This window comes from Aulonocara sp. 'chitande type north' Nkhata Bay, linkage group LG1 (assembly GCF_057382095.1).
Source record: "Aulonocara sp. 'chitande type north' Nkhata Bay isolate Kocher_YH1m ecotype deep benthic linkage group LG1, A_spYH_male_GT1.1, whole genome shotgun sequence".
NCBI classification, from domain to species: Eukaryota; Metazoa; Chordata; class Actinopteri; order Cichliformes; family Cichlidae; genus Aulonocara; species Aulonocara sp. 'chitande type north' Nkhata Bay.
In genome coordinates this window covers 6,987,156-7,006,106 of record NC_141344.1, presented here as the reverse complement: position 1 = coordinate 7,006,106, position 18,951 = coordinate 6,987,156, and the positions used below count along the sequence as shown (strand labels likewise).

Here is an 18,951-nt window from a genome sequence, read left to right as displayed (position 1 = left end):
TCAGCGAAAACATTGAACTCATCCAACTCAAATGCTTAGGGTATATCTAGAAAGTTGCAAACCTACTTATTGTTAATCTAATTATTTTTTCTAAAAATTTTATTTTTTTTCTATTTTTATTGTTTGTTTGTTTTTTTTTATTGTTTGTTTGTTTTGTTTTGTTTATCTCGAATTTACCTTTTCTTCCTGCCCCTTGTGCTGCTGTAACAAATTAATTTCCCCAATATGAGATTAATACTAAATTTCGCAGTGTGACTTTTAAAATATGTTAGGTTGCTGAATTGTTGCTGCAATGGACTACTTGCACTAGGGCATGTGACGTATTTCCGTTTCCAAATACTACCGCTTGGGTATTTCCGGTATGTTTGTTTATCTATCGTTTGCTATGCTAATGTCGCTTCAGAATGAGTATAAAAAGGAAAGTATTTAAAACAGAATATTTTCAAAAACAAGAGAAGAAATACTCCGAGCATTGCTGTGTCCCACTTTGTTCGGCTTCAGCCAAATTTAACGGCATACTAAGTTTTCATGGCTTTCCGACCCTTTCCGACTTGAGAAGACAATGGCTGGTAAACATACGACGGGATCATTTCACGATTACCTCTCACACCAGGGTCTGCTGCAGACACTTTGCCAGTGATCAACTCATAGAGCCAACAACCCTCGGTGGTCGAAGGCGGCTTATTAAAGGTGCTGTACCAACACTTTTTGAGTGGAATGGCTATAAAGTTGAACCACCGCGGCCTGGTGTTTGGGAGAGAACGGAGCGACGCCCAGAACTAGTTCCTCCTGACGATCAAGAAGACCACAGTCTTACAAGAGATCATGACTACTGCTCAGTCCCTGAGCCGTCTGCATTGGACATATCTGCATCAGCTGCAGAAGACCTGTCCAAAGACGTGGAGACTCTGAGGAAGGAAATACAGGAGTTACGTGTCCAGCGAGAATTTGGGTTACAGCGTTTTGCTGGCTCCGACACTGACATCCGATTCTATACCAGGTACACCTAAGTTCTATCCAAGCTAACTGTTTAAAATATACCAAGGTCACCATCAGTTAAATTTAGAAAGTTTTTCCAGTCTTAATGAAAACAAAATAGATATTTACTTTTTCTCTGCTGACTGTATGTTTCATCTAGATGCTTTAGTATTTAAACGATATTCTAATGCTACAGATAAAATACAACACCAAATACTCTTAATCAAACTATTTTATACAGCATGTCATTAGCATATTTGTCACAGTTTACATTATTTTTATGTCAGTGTGTAATGTTAATTAATGATTGACACGATGTATGTCTCTCTCGTGAATAGATTTCCAAGCTATGATCATTTGATGGCATTTTGGTTTTTGATTGAGCCTTGTATCTATAAAATGATCCGGGTTTCAAGAGCCAAGTCAGCTGCCAATCGGAACGAAGAAGTGTTGACACCTGCACGCACATCAACGGTAGGTTATGGGTTTGTTGGTAGTTAGAACTAGAGGTGTAATGTTATTGTATTTATGTACAATAACATTACATTATGTACAATAGCGCTAGACTCAGTATCCTACATACATACACCTGTGTACTACAGCACCTCATTGTTTACCCCATGGTACAGTGTAGTATGCATAACCATTACAAAACATTTAGCCAAGAAAAGCATAATTTTACTAGTTCATAGCTTAAGGAGTAACATTTTCCCTTTTGTTTTCACCTTCCAGAGGCAGCTGCTACAGCCAATTGACGAGTTTTTTCTTTTCCTGGTTTTCCTGTCAGTTGGTTTGAAGGAGAGGGACCTGGCACACCGATTTACCATACACCAGTCCACAGTGAGCCGCATTATTGCAAAATGGACAAATTTTCTTGCCACTGTACTGGGGTCTCAATGCATTTGGCTTACACGTGAAGAAGTGCAAGCTTACCTCCCTGAGGAATTCAAAGATTTCTCAGACACCCAGATGATCCTTGACTGTACAGAGCTGAGGTGTCAGACACCATCCTCACCACTTCTCCAAAGTGAAATGTACTCTTTGTACAAATCCCACTGTACGATGAAAGCCCTGGTTGGCATAGCTCCACATGGTCCAGTGACATTCATCTCTAATCTGTATGCTGGTTCGGTTAGTGACAAGGAACTATTCAAACAATCAGGCATTGCTGAGAAGTTGACTGAAGACATGGCAGTGATGGTAGATAAGGGCTTCCTAATCACCGATTGTTGTAAATGCAAAGTGTACTGCCCACCTTTTCTATCTAAGCAGAAGCAGATGCCAGCATACCAGGTTAAGGAGACGCAGGCCATAGCCAGACTCAGGGTACATGTGGAGCGAGTCATTATGAGGATAAAACAGAACAAACTTTTTGATAGCATCATTACCATGTCACATGTTTACAATATCAACCAACTGTTTGCAGTAGCATGTATGCTGTCAAATTACCAGAACACAGCATTAGTTAAAAAAATGGGTTAAGTGAGACAAGATGGTTTTTTCCCAAGACACCGGTGCCAGTACAAGTAACTTATGGAAAATGACCTGCAGCTGAGGCCACTACAGTTGCATTTCTTCCTTCTCAGCTGACAATACTTGATTACAGAAATAGTACTTGAGTGCTGATAGTTGAGTTTGTTATTAATAATTCAAATTCATTGCAAATGTTGAATGTTAATAATACTGTTTAATTACACTACTATATTACTATTCAGATTCAACAAAATTGTTTATCAAAATTATAAAGTAAATCACTAAATCGTTTTAAAATCATCATACCATTTGTCATTTTCTTCATTCAGTTGTGTTATTGTCTAAATGTATATCAGTATGCTAGGCATGGAGTTTTAAATACTTACCATGTAAATAAGTTCTGCACAAATTCAATCTTTTAATGTGTGTTTTTAAAAAATGAAATTGATGCCATTGCTTAAATAACTGTTTATTGATTTCACATAAAAGTAACATGTAACAACAAAAGAATTCATGAAATATATTGCAAATAAAACCTCAGTTATTTTGTTCCAGCCAGCCTGAAGGATCTGTTTTCCTTTTTGCTATGTTTTCACTGTTCATTTTTCCCCAAACACGGGTATCTTGGCATATATATGTGAAAAAATAAGTAGTCAGCCTTTTCTCTGATTGCATTGTGCACATCTGTATCCATGTATATTCTTTGCACTAGGTAGTCCTCTTGTGCCCACACAACAAAGTCACACCACTGCATCCCACTGATGAGCAGTTGTCCTTGCACTTGCCAATAATATGCGTGGCTCTTTTTTAGTTTAGGGGTACCACATTCCATTTGCACATATTTGCAGTCAAAGTTTTGCACATTGGGACATTTGCATTTGACGAGGCCAAACTGGGGGTATTCATTGGGGTCAAAAACAACACCATCAGGAGATGCAGCAAGCCAGGGGGCAATGGGGTGAATGACCAGACCACAGGGTGAGTAGTTAACATTCATTAGCCTACTATACTCTGCTGCTATTGCAAGCTCCATCTCAATTCCCCTCCTCATGTCTGCTGTCTGCCTTGTTCCCTTCAATATACGCTCTGCTAGTGACTGCAGAGCTCTGGCCTCTGACGTGACACACCTCCCGAAACCTAGAGGCAGTCACTCTGGGCCTGCAGAGCTGATGCCACTCAGACGAAGAGCTTTGCTCACGTGTAGCTTCCTCTATTTTGTGAGCCATTTCCAGAGTTACAGACAAGCTTTTCAGATGCAGAAGCTCTTCTTCTGAGCACACAAACACACAATCTGATGGCAAGATGTCATACCCCTCCAGAGGCAAGTGCGGTGTTGGTGGTGCATCACGGTGTAGTGTGATGTACCGGGTTGTCAAAACCAGCTGCTGATATGACAGAACACTGCCCTCCTGCACCAGCCCAAAGGCACTTTCCACAAGGGGCTTGTCAGGTCTCATGTTCATTGTGGTCACAAGTGGCCTGTCCTCAATATTAAATTTTGCATATGCCTCCGTTATTCTGAACAAGCAGGGATCTGGTAACGGACCCACCATGCCTCTGTAGAAGCCACTCCTAAAGAAAACATCAATGACAATAATGTAAGAAAGAAGGTTATTATACTGAACAACAACTAAACTAAAAAGGTGTAAAACAGTGGTGCATAAGTTAGAGACTGGGATGTATATGTACATGACTGAGTTAGCAGTCTTCAGAAAGTGTAATGTTGTATGTAAATTAATACCTATTCTGACACATGTATGTATGAACAAATAGCAACATACATTTGTAACACATGAAACCAAATTTTACAAATCTAATTACCGTACTCCAGTCTGGGCCACCCTATTTGGTACCGGCTTAGTGAAGATCATGGAGTTGATGGGTCCTGGCTTCACACCCTAACAGAAGACACATTTACTATGGATGGTGTTGCTGTTCATATGTAAACATGGACTAATTCAAAAACTTTAACCTCATTTAAATTACCACTGTCCGTGGCTTGTGCCATTGCTGTTCAGATTCCATGCAGCTATGCACAGGGGGGACAACTGGCACTCTGAGTTGTGAGTAGTGTGCTGTTTGGAAGAGCAATGCCACTGTGTGATTGCACATAACAGCGCCTGCCACACAGGAGCACTCGCTATGTGTCAGTACCACCGGCGATGAATCCAGAAGCTTAATCTAAGAAGAAAGAACGAAAATTACTCATGTCAGCACGTCTTAAACATATATACTTTACACTTAGCAAGAGTAGCATTAGGTAGTTAACTACCTCCTTAGTTAGCCAACTACCTAACGCTATTATAACAGTGTCTAACAACAAAAGTGACATTAGTTAAGAAAACCTCAACTATAGTTTCGGACGACATAAAACACCGTTTAAGAAAACATGTAATATAGAGAATTGACATCAAATGAAGGACATAGCGGAGTAACGTAGTGTTTGCATTTGACGTTAGCTAGCGTTTCTTTGTCGGTTAATTTACGTTTTCTTACCTTCGTAGTTGTGTATATATGATGCAGCATATAACTTAAATCCTTTATCTAATTGCTGGCCGGGGTAGTCGTCAATCTGCAAATCCGATGAACATCAGTGATGTTCAATTTTGGGAGCTCTTGTAGGCAGCGAGTGTGGAACGTCGCCATGGTTTAACCACACCGGAAGCACTGGGGCAGGACTACATAGAACGCGGAAGTGATTGTGCAAGTTATTCTTCTCTTAAAGATATCAGCTAGGTTTGCACATCTGGAATATTTAAACATGTCTTTGGTTACATGGGGCCATGTACCTCATTATCGAAGTTTTTTTCTTTCTTTCAACTTCTCAAAGTCAGATTTATCAACACAACTGTCTATGCATACTTACAGTGTTAGGTATTCTGTACAGGGTTGGACACTCCTTTGCCTTGAAAACAACCTTAAATGATCTTATTATTGGTTTAATAAGGTGCTGGAAACATTCCTCAGAGATTTTGGTCCATTTTGACATGATGGCATCACGTAGTTGCTGTAGCTCTGTCAGCTGCACATTCTTGATCTAAATCTTCAGTTCCACCACATCCCAAAGGTGCTCTATTGCATTGAGATCTGAGACTGTGTGGAGGCTATTTGAGTAAAGTGAACTCACTCCAACAGGTAATACACTAGATGTTTCTTAAATGTGATGTTCAAGAAACATCAAGTGCATTAACTTTTTGAAGCCGCCTCTACTCTAAAGGAATATGAACATGGCCACCAGCAATACGCAGAAAGGCTGTAGGGTTTAAACAATGCTCAGGTGGTAAGGGGTCCAAACTGTGCAAAGAAAATACCCCCAATATGATTACACCAGCAGCAGCAGCCTGAACTGTTACAAGACAAGGTAGGTTCATACTTTCATGTTGTTTAAGCCTAACAGAATGTTGCACTTCTATATTCATTGGACCAAGGCAGTTTTTCTAGTCTTCTATTGTCAAATGTTTCTGAGCCCATGTGAATTGTAGCCTCAGCTTCCTGTTCTTCGCTGACAGGAGTGGCACCCAGTGTGGTCTTATGCTAGTGTAGTTCTGCTTCAAGAGTTGACTTGTGTGCCCAGAATGGCCAGAGGTCGACCAGTCTTCTCCGACTTCTGATATCAACAATAAGCATTCTAGAGATGGTTGCGTGGGAACATCTCAGTAGATCAACAGTTTCTAAAATGTTCAGACTAGCCTGCCCGGCACTAATGACCATGCCAAATTCAAAGTCACGTAAATCACTTTTCTGACACATTCTGATGCTTAGTTTGAACTTCAGCAGGTCATCTTGACCGTGTCTGCATGCTTAAATGGATGACTGAGTTGCTGCCATGTGATTGGCTAATTACACATTTGTGTTGATAAGCAGTTGAATTGGGAAACTTAAGAAGGGGCTGGCAAGTGTGTATTGCAATAGCATAGAGCTGGGCCTGCACAGAGGTAACCACTGAGGGGAGCCAAAAACCTTCTGTATAGGATTTGTAAGTATTGTCTGCATGCTTCTGTGGCTGCAGTGTTCTAGTAAAACAAAGGGTACTAAATATGCGTTCCAGTCTATTTCTAGTTCTAATTAATATTCATGCTCACAAAAGGTAGAAATATAACTTACTCTCAGGAAGCGCTCCCTCATGTTAGTGAAATTAACTCCCAGAGGGTTAGTAACCCTGTTACTACTGCTACCCTATTTTCAAGAAGGTCAAAATGCAATATTATAATGCAATTAAGAATATTCTATAAGTAATTCAACTTTTTCAGCAGGTTTAATTTTACTGTTAATTTTGTTTTTACCTTAAATTGTCTGTACAATAGTCCAGCCTTCTCATTCAGTTTCACATTTTTTCACACAAACAAGGGAGAGAAAAATTAAATAGATAGCAACAAAGTTCTTTTGAGATTTCACACGTAATCAGGTTAAACTGGGATTTGTAAAGAGGTGAACCCATGTCCACTGTGTATGGGGGTCACACAGAATAATCATTCTTGTAATCAGCTTTTCTAAATGTATTTTTAACATGTTGCACTGCAAAGTAAAATAAGTACGCAAATTTTATTTTTGTACTTATCTTTTAAATTTTAAAAGGAAGGAACCTTTTTTGAGTTTTTAGTGGAAAATAACTGACTACATTACTCCCATTAATTGTTAATAGTATATTTACATGTAATCTTTTCTTCATAAAACACATTCATGCTTATCTCTGTGTGTTTCCTTGTTTTTAATTCACTTAATAATTAGATAAGTTGCATATTTTAAATACTACTTAGTTTAAGTAGCAAAAGTTTGTGTAATAATCCATTTAATATGCTAGGGGGAAAGTGCCGTGATTGACCGAGGAGAGAATCAAAAAACTGTTCCTAAAAATAAAAATGTAGCAATAGCAGATTCATCCTGAATATGGGGCTTTTATTCCAGTTTGATTTTATGAAAAGCTCACAATGAAACTCTGGAAGGTCTAAATCATTTCCATCCATCTATATTGTTTACAGCTCCTCTCTCATTGGATCAGTATAAAGATTCTATTATTAAAGCTTATGGGTTAAAGCCATGGGCTACCACTAGATTACTTACATGTATGCCTACTTGATAATTTAATAGAGAGACCAAATAATTTTTTCTGCTCTTCCAAAAAAAATGTCGTTTCAAATAGTCATCTGTCTTATAAAAACAAAGGAAAAAACACTTCAAGACACAGAATCAGTTGCTCCATGACAAGCCACGAAGGAAATATTAAACTATATTTATTGACATGTTTAAATCCAGCTATTTACAAGTTATAATAATGAGCAAGAAAAATATTCCACACTAGCACAGTTCAAGAACCCAACACTTTTTGTACACACTGGCGCTTCAAGAGCCAGTTATGTATGTTGCTCACTTGTACATGAAATAGCAATAGCCCTGTCTCAGGTGTATTTTGGCACAGTGATAAATCAACAGATTTGAGCTGATTTTTTTTTCCATTTATTTTCCACAAGTTACATACAGATTACTTTACATTACTGCTGACATTACCCAAACCATAAATTAAAAGAAAAATGATGTTGTCATTTTAAAGAGACTGACTTTTGCATTCTGCTCCAAGATAGTGGTATATTTAAGAGAGAGGAACTTACACATATTCAACATTAAGGATGCATGTACGCGTTTTAAGCATTACTGAAATAATACTAAAATTATTGGTTAAAATAATCATATAATACCTGGTAGCAGAACAGCAAGGATTATGCTACCTTTGTTGGTAATCTGACTGCCAGATTGTATAAAACAGTAAAATAAATCTACATTTTACTGTAAATCATTGCAGGACTACTATGGATTTTAAAAGTAAAAGCTTCCTTCAAAAGTAAAATGCCAATCAAATGAAACTGTTACATTTGATCAAGGGAACAGAATGGGAAGTCTGAAAAATGAAGAGTTTCAAGAGGTGGGAAACATGCCAGGTTATATGCAGTTTCAAAGGGCCTAAAACCTCCACTGGAGCATCAAACTATATGAGTGTTCAAAGGAGAGTTTGATAACATAAATACAAGGAATGGGAAAATAGAATCAGCACTTCAAATATCTCAGAACATCAAGGAACTCCAACAGAAGTCTCCGATTATGGGCTTCATTTTGGTTACTTAGATTTAATAGGTTTGATGATGTCAGACAAACATTGACATGTTAGTGACCGGACTACAAAACAGATCAATGAAAAGACTTCAGACCTCATTCTGTTGAGTGAGGTCTTCTGACACACTGTTGAACTCAGTGGCCCGAGTGCTCATCCCCAGATACTGCTTCAGGAACTCACTGAAACGTTTTTGGTTGTTCCACTTGCGGGCTGACTTCCGAATACCAACAAAGCCCCCATACCTCTTCTGGTAGGATCTTCCTGGAGACATGAGTCTCCTGTGGCCGTGCCTCCCTTTTACAAAGCCACCAAACCTTTTGGAGATTAGCGCTGCATCTCCCTGCCCTGCTGCCACATCAGGGTCTCCTCCTTCCTGACCTTCCTCCTCCTCTGCATACTCATCCTCCAGGGACATCGCATTCTGGGAATTATAGGCAGTGTTGAGGTGATTTCCCTTCCCACCCAGATCCCTCTCCTCTGCATCAAGTCCATGGGTCACATGATCAACCCTCTGTAGTGCAATAGGAAGAAACAAATGTCCATTCATCTGCTCGTCCTCCCCAGGAAACAGAGCCTCCACCTCCTCCTGAGATCGTTTCCACACTGAACCACTTGGGGACAAGATTGGTGACAGCAGTGCTTCACGACAGAGGTCCCATGAGGAGGATGGGGAAACGCTGCTTTCGCACTCAATGAAACACACCTGACAAAGACAAAGACAGGAGATAATCTTAATTTCCCAGCTCCCAACAGAGGAGATCTTTGTAACAGACAAAAGTTTGCACATAAGGTAATCTCTCAGATAAAAACACCAAAATAAATAATGCTGCTGCATTTAAAAAAAATGATAAATAGAAGCATGCACATCACTAAATTCGTATTTGTTTTGATGGTAATGTAATATCAACCAAAGATGAATTACAGTGAAGACTGAAGGCATTCTCACAGTATTCTTGGCTGACAGTCACACACTTACATCATTTTACCAGTTTCCACTTGATATCTGAGTTTACTGATGCTGATTCCCAGACATACAACTGACAACACAGCTGAAGTCCACAAAATGAAAGGACAAGGTTTATGACCAGATCTGTTTATTTTTGGCAGAGCTGTTTATATCATCTCTTAACAAATATTAAAATGAATCATAGTCATTGGTTTGCGCCATACAAAACCATACACCTACTCATGCTGACACGCTAATGACACTGACTAACATAGACTATTTGATTACTAAATTGATACATTTTGGATGAAGCTGTGTCTCTCCCATTATGGCTCCTGAGAAATCCATGACACACAAAATTAGGAAATATAACTATTACATACAACTGAGAAACTGGAAAATGCAATCATTGTTAGATGATTGGGTAATCTGAGTCCTGAACACGTCTATGCATTAAAAGCGTAGACATTTACACATGTGCTGCAGTATTAAAGCACCTGATCTGCTAGGGCTGCTTGAGTGGAAAGTCCTTAACTTGAAAAATGCCAAAATCAATAAGACAAAAGGACATTGATTAGATTTCTGCCCTTGTTATCACCTCTTTCTTCCACTTCAGCTGTTCAGTGGGCATTTGTGATATGTCTACATGTCTGCCTGCCTGCCTGCCTGCCTGCCTGCCTGCCTGCCTGGGTGTCTGTCTCTCAAAGAACACTGACATACACTAATTTCGAAGATACTACATGTCAACTACTACATGTCAAGCACTAATGCTAACCTCAGCCCAAACCCTAAGCCTTAAATCACATCTTCACCGTTAAATAGGGAACCTGTTTTTCATCACCGAAGATGACGTGTTGATGCAGTATGGATGCGGATCCATTCTGTAACTGGTATGCTGGTTTGTGTTACTGGACTGCATCTGTCAAAATAAGATTGAGGATTCGAACATGTAATGCATGAAATACTGAGGTGCTTGGAGGGCTGCAAGATTTCCAAGTGAAATTGAAAGAAATTGAACATTTAAATTAGCAAAGGAGTAAAAGGTGGTCAGCATAGCTTTAAATAACAATTTGTCTTTAAGCACTAGGCTCACTTGAGGTCCCTTTAAATACCACACCTGAGCTAAGTACCTAACACTAACAGTTTAAAAGGTTATGTTTTAAGCCATGTGGACTTGAACGTCTTCTAGTGTGCTCCCTGCCAAAATTGACTTAGAAGCAGACATGCCATTAAGTAGAGAAAAACAACCACCAGGCATAAACACGAAGAGAAACATACATCTATCCCCAGGAATCAATTAGCCACAACAAATTAAAACTCAAATGCCAAAAGGGTAGTTTGTTGAGTCAGTCAGTGAGGGAGCTGTTGAGAGGATGAGATAAATACAGGGAGGTGGAGTGAGGAGTTTCCACTTTATATTCACTAAATGAAAATAATACAAGTGAAGAGATTTATTTAGCGCTATATGTTAGCTGATTTATTAATGTGAGAGAAGACCAGTTTTGCCTTCATGACATATCTGCTGTGCATTATTATGTTATTAATATTTCATAGCTGATGTGTAGCAAAACTGAGCTTCATAGTAGTTTCATAATAAGATATTGTTGAAAAATTATTATGCATAATACCATCAACTACTGATTATATGGTTGATGGCAAATAATTAATAATTATTGATGTGAAAGTGAAGAATAGCAGCTACCTTTTAACTGCTCCCAGTTGACTCTTCTGTTGCCTTCACCTTTGTGACTATGGGTCACTCTCATAACCACAAGCGTGTGTGTGTGTTGATGTGTGTTGATGTGTGTTGAGCCCTTACCATGGTGTTAAAACTGAGCTGTTTGGGCAGGATGTTGTTGCAAGACAAGCAGTCAGCCTGGCAGTCACTCTGTCCAGGATCACAGAGACAGAGCAGAAGCAGAGCCACCACAGTCTTCATGGTCCCACCTTCTGTTGCACAACAGGACAGAGGAAAGGCAAGTGTTCAGTCCAACACTTTGATACTGAACTAACAACATCTAGGGTAACTTACATTCTGTAGTGTTTGGTGAGTGTGTAATTTTCAAACACTATCTGTCTTTGCAGAATAGCAGAGTAATATACTTCTATGTAATATAATATCAAATTGCTATGAAAAGTAGTTTCAGCTAAATGTGCAGTGATTAAGTCCGTATCTTCTGATATGTCATGGTTTGCCTTATTTTCTTGACACCAATAATAATTTCTGCGAGCCAAATAAAAATTGAAGAAAGGGACAAGGAAACAAATCCCTGCTGAAATCATAACTGTATGTCTATCAACGAAGTTTTGTTTATTTGTGGTGTCCTGCTACATTACCTATCAGGGTATCCAAAATCAAGCATGCAGTGTAGTCTTTAAAAAGCACTTTGTGCTTGTTAAGCCCACAATGTCATTTTCAATTAGCAGCATATTGTGTAGGCAGTATGAACACATGTTTTAAGCTAATGTGACAAGCTTGTTACAGAGTCCTTACTGTAACAGTTAGGGAGCAACATTGTCATAAATTTGGACTCGTGTTTCTGGCCACGAGGCAAATGTAATTGTAATATTCTGTCTCATTTAGCTCTGTTTTTTGTTTCAATAGTAGTTTTTTTTTTTCTTACAAAGTCCTTGGGGAAATATAGCTCTGAAATTTCCCTCTAACTTCAGGTGCTAACTGTGTCTCTCTGACGCAGATATTGTACAAAGTATCCAACACATTTTTACAGGGTTTTCTATGGAAATATCTGCTATAGTTGATAATAGTATAATAAGAGAAGTTAGCATGAGACAAAGCTGTTTATTACTGTCATATTTTATCAATTAGATTGAGTTTTAGGTTGGGTTTTTTTTACTTTCAAATATATTTTTGATGAGACCTTGGACTGAGCTTGCCAAGCTCATTCTAAATTCAGCTAAATACATTGACAAAAACCTCAGTAGGCAGTTGATGAGGGATGAGGGAGCACTGACTGCATCCCTCAGTCAATCTGCCTTCACCTCTGCCCATCCCCGAAAAAGTACAGGAGAAGTGGTTTTGTTTAGTTGAACAAGTTAGCCTGCCTCACTGACTCACTGACTCTTTAAGTTAGGATGTGTAGTTCCCATCATAGCTCTAAAATACCAGTCAATATAAAGCAATAGAGCTGAAGTAGCAGACAGATTTATGCACCTTTTCTTGCAGTCCCACACATTTCACTTGGTCTGTTCTATATTACAATCTGTGTTCTTTCTAATAGTGACACTTCTTTCTATGTATTATATCAATAATAATGTTGGTATTTCTTCTCAGTTTGGCATTATGGTAATGACAGTATTGATTTTTGAGCTGGAACTGATCATATTTGGATGAGAGGATAGTTATCTCCTGTAAGGACTGAAAGGTGCATTCACAGACTGCATGGATGCATTACATTTGACAATTAGTTTTAAAATAAACATTCAAGAATTACTAGAATATCCTTGATGTCCTTGACCACACCACTACTGTTCTATCAACTGAGGTTAAGCCAGCCATTTGTGCAATTAGTGTCATTATGTCACACAAACATATAGCTACTATTCAATCATTAGTGTGCTAAATACTTTCGATTAATATCACAGTAATAATACATAGAACTGAAAGTCACTTTTAATGCAAATTATTTTTTAAATAACATTTTAATTATTACTGACACTAATAGCTTGAACTGATACTAATAGCACAGTGGCACGGTGATTACCACTATTGCCTCACAGCAAGAAGATCCTGAGTTCAATTTCACCATCAGGGGTCTTTCTGTGTGGAGTTTGCATGTTCTCCCTGTGTTTGCGTGGGTTCACCCCAGGCACTCCAGTTAGTTAGCAGTTAGTGGGGTTGGGTTAATTGGAAATAGGGGTGAATGTGAGCACAATTACTTGTCTTTGTCTATGTGTTAGCCCTGCGACAGACTGGCGACCTGTCCAGGGTGTACCCTGCCTCTCGCCCTAAGCCAGCTGGGATAGGCTCCAGCACCCCCGGGACCCCGAAAAAGGATAAGCGAATGGATGGCTGTTTTAAACTTTTACTAGCTTCTCATCAATGTGTGATTTGCACTAAATACTGTGTAGGGCAGACAAGAGTTCAAGAGGAAAAACAGCACATCCACATGGAAAAAAAAGAAATACTGAATGAGTGTAAGCGATAAATGAAACAGCATACAGACAGGGACAAAAACAAAATAAAACAGTTTGACCTTATTTTGGTAGGAAGAGTCTGGCAAGTCTGACGTCAGAAACACAATTACGGTTTTCGTCTCATTAAACAAACTCGTTAACTCCTTTAATTGATGCCTCAATAATGCCTCCGGCAACAAACTGAGTCATTGTTTCTTGATGACAAACAAATTTGAACTCATATGCACAAAACAGTGGAACACACACACTTACACGGCACACAAGCATATGTCCACACTGTATCTGTACTTCAATACATTAAAACAGACAGTACTAAAATGCAACTTTAACGGCTGGTTTAAATTATCTATTAAAACAGCTTAAAAAAAATTTAGAACTAATTTGTCTTCAGTGAAAAACTTTTTTAATATCTTAGAAATCTGGAATTTATTCAGGGTAATTAAAAAACGATAGAAATGTAATTGCAGTACAGTTCAGTCCAGTCTCTGACAACTCATGAAAAACAATAGCTCTGCAAAATTAATCAGCCTTCTCGTGTGCAAACAATAAAAGTGTGTGTCAAGTCTTTAATCTGATGGGAAAGAGGGTGGGTTTGCCAGTGAAGGACAAAAGAACATCACAGCTGTTTTAGGCAGGAATGTAAGACAGATGGCACTGGATTTAGACAAACAGCTTGTGCGCATTCATGTGGCCACAATACATCTCGTTCTCCATCCTCCTGTCATTGAATCTGTCCCTGCTTGTTTTCCAAGAGCAAGAGGATAATGTGCAAAGATGGCCACATTTCTCTACTGAGATGTGGTCAGAAGAGGAAAACACAGGTGAGCCACATATCCTTAATTTAGCAGTGAGTGAAGATAATTAAAGACGTACTCTTTGTTAGATAAACTGGTTTTATCTAATTACTTGGTTTTATCTCAGTTATCTCATTTATTCAGCCATTTGCATGGCAGCAACTCAGTGCATTTAGGCATGTAGACATGATCGGTGCAACCCGTTGAAGTTCAAACTGATCATCAGAAAGGGAAAGTAAAGTGATCTTGAACGTGGCATGGTTGTTGGTTTATTTCCCAAGTGTTTGATCTACTGACATTTGACACAGCTATCTCTGGGGTTTACAGAGAATGGTCAGGAAAGAAAACCTATCCAGTGAGCAGCGGTTCTCTGGACAAAAAGGCTTTGTTGATGCCAGAGGCCAGTGCAAGAACATCTCAGAGTGTGTCCAACTTGAAGCAGATGAGCTACAGCAGAAGACCACACAGAACTGACATCCTATCATATAGGAACAAGAAACTGTGGCTGCAAGTGACATGACCTCACCAAATCTGTACAATAGAAAATTCTTAAAAGGTTCTGATGAGTCTCGATTTCTGTTGTGGTATTCAGATGGCAGGGTCATAGTTTTGTATAAACAACATGAAGGTATGGATACATCCTGCCAACTGCTGGCGGTGGTGTAACGGTGTGGCGGATATGTTCTTACCTCAAACAGGTAAAAAGCTTTCTTCATCTTTCAACATCTAGCCTCTGTTTTAGGAATACAAATGCATGTCCCTCTGTATGCTGGATTTTAAATTATGTTTTATTTGCTTGTAAAATGGTTGCATTCAGACAAATCCATCTTCTCTACCACACAGATTAATGTTACGAGATGGAATAATTTAAATAAGAAAACAGTGAGCTTTTACCTTTAAACAAATCACATCTGGTTAAATCATGTTCATCAGGGTGAAATCATGCTGCTGCTTTTTGAGCTGAGCCTTTACTATCTCAGTTTTAATATTTTAGTATACTATACCGCTATACTACTACTAAACATTAGTAGTTATGCTTGCACCAAATGACTGCATTGCTTTTCAAGCCAATTTTCCATGTTTTAATTAAGGATTAATATTACTGTAATTTTATTTTATTTATGAATCACAACTTTCTGATTTTGTTAAATTGAAAGTCAGAGGGTGAGCTTCCAGCCGTCCATGCCTCAGTCTATTTTATTCCACTTACCGTATTCTAGGTTGGGCAATGGTGGTAACAGGCTAAGTAAATATCCTTCAACCAGAAGGACCTAGAAACCATTTTCCAGGTCCTTCTGGATGATTCTCACACATTCAGTCTAGATTAGATACATAATCCCTCCAGTGAGTTTTTGGCCTGCCCCGGTGCCTCTTCTGGGCTCTAGATAGACAAGATTTTTTTCAGTTTGACGTGCCTGGAAAACTTCCAAAGGCATTCAAAAGGCATTCTGATGAGAAGCCTGAATCAGATCAATTGGATCCTTAGCAGCAGCTTTACTTTAGGCTCTAGATGTCTCAGCTCCTCACCATACTGTATCTCTCAGGCTGAGTCAAGTCACACTAAAGGAAACTCCTTTTGCCCATTTAAATCTGCCACTTCATTCGTTTGGTCACTTCTTAGAGCCTATGACCACAGTTGAGGGTTTAAACATAGATCGATCAATTTAATGTTTTTATCACAATTTCCAGTTACTGGTAGAATATTTCACTTTAGACTGACTGACCAACAGAACAGTCGCAGAGTTATACATCTATACATTACTACTTCAACTAAGTCAAATGTTTTGGAAAGGTCTAAAAGCTTTTTGTTCAGATGATTCCCTCTTTCACAAGTTTCAGACAAAATAAGGCAACTGGCTAACCCTGTCAGAATAATATGATAAGTATTCTTAATTTTGTAAAAATTCAAATATGCTTGGGCAGCTGTCATTGGAGATGTAACGAGCAACCAGTGCTACACTTTAGGGAACAGATGACTATCCTATCTGGGCTAACTCTCTCACTGGCAAAGAACTAAGGCCCGATTTGCTATCCAGAATATACCAGAAGAGAACGAATACAGCCTGATAGCACTCACTGAGGATATTGGAGTACAGATATGTGTGTAAACAGAGGAGCCCTGAAGGTAGTGTTTATCTATATTTGACGTCTTTTCTAAATTGTTCAAAGCTCTGTAAAAATGAAGCACAGTGTGGATTTATTCTCAAGTCTGCCATGTTCTCTTGAGTGCCTGTAAGACTCAATTATTCTGCTTTTAATTAACTGATTAACCACTAAATAAACCAGTTAATTAAGTCATTACTGTGTGGCACTGTGCTGAGGCGCTACTGATGGATGTCTGCAGTCAAAATGAATAAGTCCAGCCCCCCGATGAAAGGAAATGCATTTCTCATTAGTGTCCAAACCAGTTATTTCTCACTGATTCTCAAATTGTGGGTCATAAAGTCAATGAAGGTTGGGGTGTGGCGAGCTAGGAATAATATGAAGTGAAGCTAAAACATTTTTAAGAGGAAATAAACACTGAATGGTTGTTTCAGCAACCTCTATGTGATTAAAAATGTAATGGTATGCATTTTCTTTCATTTTCTATAATAAATAAATATATTTTGACACAGGAACATAAGTTTGTACTTTGAAAATATGTGTGTACATTTATTTAACTCTATAATCTTCAGAATCTTCTAAATTACATCGAGGAAACTAGAAATAAGTGCTGTTAAGGTTAAAGAAGGTTAAAGAAAGGCTTATATTCCAGTCTAATTTCTGGTCTTGTCATCCAGCCACATACACCTCACTATAAGGACAGCCCTCAGAAATTCTCAAACTATCTCACATCGTATTATCGACTGTTTCCACCAGTGTTTCTCCCCATTATTGCCATTTTCTCATCAAGAATAGGAAATAAAAACTAAATTACTCCCAGCCTGAAGTACGGCTTAAAGCCGGATTATTTACGCGTGGCTGATCGGGGAGCAATGTGCATCCGTCTTGGAGTGCATCTTTTTTTAAAAGCAAAGCTGCAGATTATCGGGTAACTTATGTAAAGACCACAGTATTGCCAAATTTGCGTCAGTGCACCACGTCAGGGTCTCCGCTCGGCTGTAACTTTCCTCACTTTTTGTTTCCTCTGTGATGCCAGACACACTGTAGATGTGCATATGCACAAATGGCATTACAAGGCTGTGTGAGTTTAACTGTTGTCTGCCAAATGATGATGCAATGCTGATGATATGATTGCAATGACTCTGTTGTGTGGTAATGACTGGCTCTGAGTCTCTACTACAGACAATGCTCACTTTATGAACTGATGTGACAACCGCCACTTGATTTTAAACGTAAAAATTTGACTTGAGGAAGATGATGGACCATAAGTATAAAGGGGCAGCAAAATTGTATGAGTATAAAACAGATTACTATCCTCAGTGCATAGAGAGTTCGTGCAAATCCAAGTGTCACAAGCTACCTCTCTAATATAATTTTCTTAGCCTGCCTTGAATTTCCCCGTCTTATCTTTCTTTAACTTACTCTGCTACTTCACCGGCTGCTTTTATTGTAAGAAAAAAAAAAGGAAAAAAAAGCGCACAGGCGCAAAACAAAGTGGTAGTGAATAGTTTCATCATGTTTTATTATTTCATTCTACATATGTACATTTATTATATTTATGTTTATAAACAGTGTTGGTCAAGTTACTTGAAAAAAGTAATCAGTAACTAATTACTGATTACTTCCTCCAAAAAGTAATCCCGTTACTTTACTGATTACTTATTTTCAAAAGTAATTAATTACTTAGTTACTTAGTTACTTTTTAAAAACACGATTTACAACCTGAATAGGTGATAAAGCGATAGATCTTTCAGCCCAATTCTACTTTTTCTACATAATCCATCATACAAAATGTAATCAAATGGAAAAGTCCCTTTTTAAAACTTGTTTTATTAGTTTTAATCTTTTAACTTTATGCATCAAGCAAAAATTTAATTATATGCACCATTCTCTGACTTGAATAAATTAGTTTAACATTTAAACCTATTTTCTGCACATTCCAGCACATAAAATATTGTTTTTGTGTGCGTTTACACTCACTCTTTCAAATAGATGCAAGTAAAACACAGCAGAAAATAAATAAAGTCAAAGACTCAGCGGTCCTTTTGCTCTATTTTCACCTGTAAAGCAGGAGTCGGGTAGGAGTCAGGTTTACCCTGGTGCAGGTGTGCCGCAGCAGTCAGTGGAAGAATCCGCGAGTTTCTCTTTGAATTTCCCATTACGTTGTAGCGCACTCGGTGCTTGCTTGGAAGTTTAGGGGGGTTTTTTCGCTGTAAAAAGAAGTTTTCTTCCCACGCACAACGGACGCTAATGTTTTTGTCACTTTTTATGGAATCAAACTCAAAGTAAGGTCAGTACATCCACACTTTAAACGCCGCACGCTCATACTCTCTCCCGCACTCGATATATTATCCATTGTTGCTCTGCACACAGCTGTTTTCACGAACGTCGCACTC

The 18,951-nt window shown here is 38.6% G+C and overlaps 3 protein-coding genes across 4 annotated transcripts in view; 1 reads left to right on the top strand and 2 right to left on the bottom strand.

The window, feature by feature from the left end:
* The first annotated feature begins 19 nt into the window (after positions 1-19).
* Positions 20-2,994, top strand: LOC147338606 (uncharacterized). The gene is made up of 3 exons (XM_086298317.1): positions 20-1,000; positions 1,317-1,452; positions 1,711-2,994. The coding sequence occupies exons 1-3, from the start codon at positions 405-407 to the stop codon at positions 2,458-2,460; spliced, it is 1,482 nt and encodes a 493-aa protein (XP_086154443.1). The 5' UTR covers positions 20-404; the 3' UTR covers positions 2,461-2,994.
* Positions 2,995-3,365: 371 nt separating this feature from the next.
* Positions 3,366-5,089, bottom strand: LOC147338605 (uncharacterized). Its single transcript, XM_086298329.1, has 4 exons — positions 4,948-5,089; positions 4,438-4,632; positions 4,273-4,349; positions 3,366-4,023 (listed from the first exon to the last, which is right to left on the bottom strand). Exons 1-4 carry the CDS (start codon positions 4,975-4,977, stop codon positions 3,486-3,488), a joined length of 840 nt encoding a protein of 279 aa, XP_086154455.1. The 5' UTR covers positions 4,978-5,089; the 3' UTR covers positions 3,366-3,485.
* Positions 5,090-7,646: 2,557 nt separating this feature from the next.
* pnoca (prepronociceptin a) overlaps positions 7,647-18,951 on the bottom strand; it is a 28,823-nt gene continuing 17,518 nt past the window's right edge. For both annotated transcript variants that reach the window (XM_086298295.1, XM_086298305.1), the window contains 2 exons: positions 11,323-11,453; positions 7,647-9,260 (listed from right to left, as the gene is read on the bottom strand). In XM_086298295.1, coding sequence (XP_086154421.1) covers positions 8,646-9,260; positions 11,323-11,442 — 735 coding nt within the window. In that variant the 5' untranslated portion in view covers positions 11,443-11,453 and the 3' untranslated portion in view covers positions 7,647-8,645. The remainder of the gene's footprint in view (positions 9,261-11,322; positions 11,454-18,951) is intronic.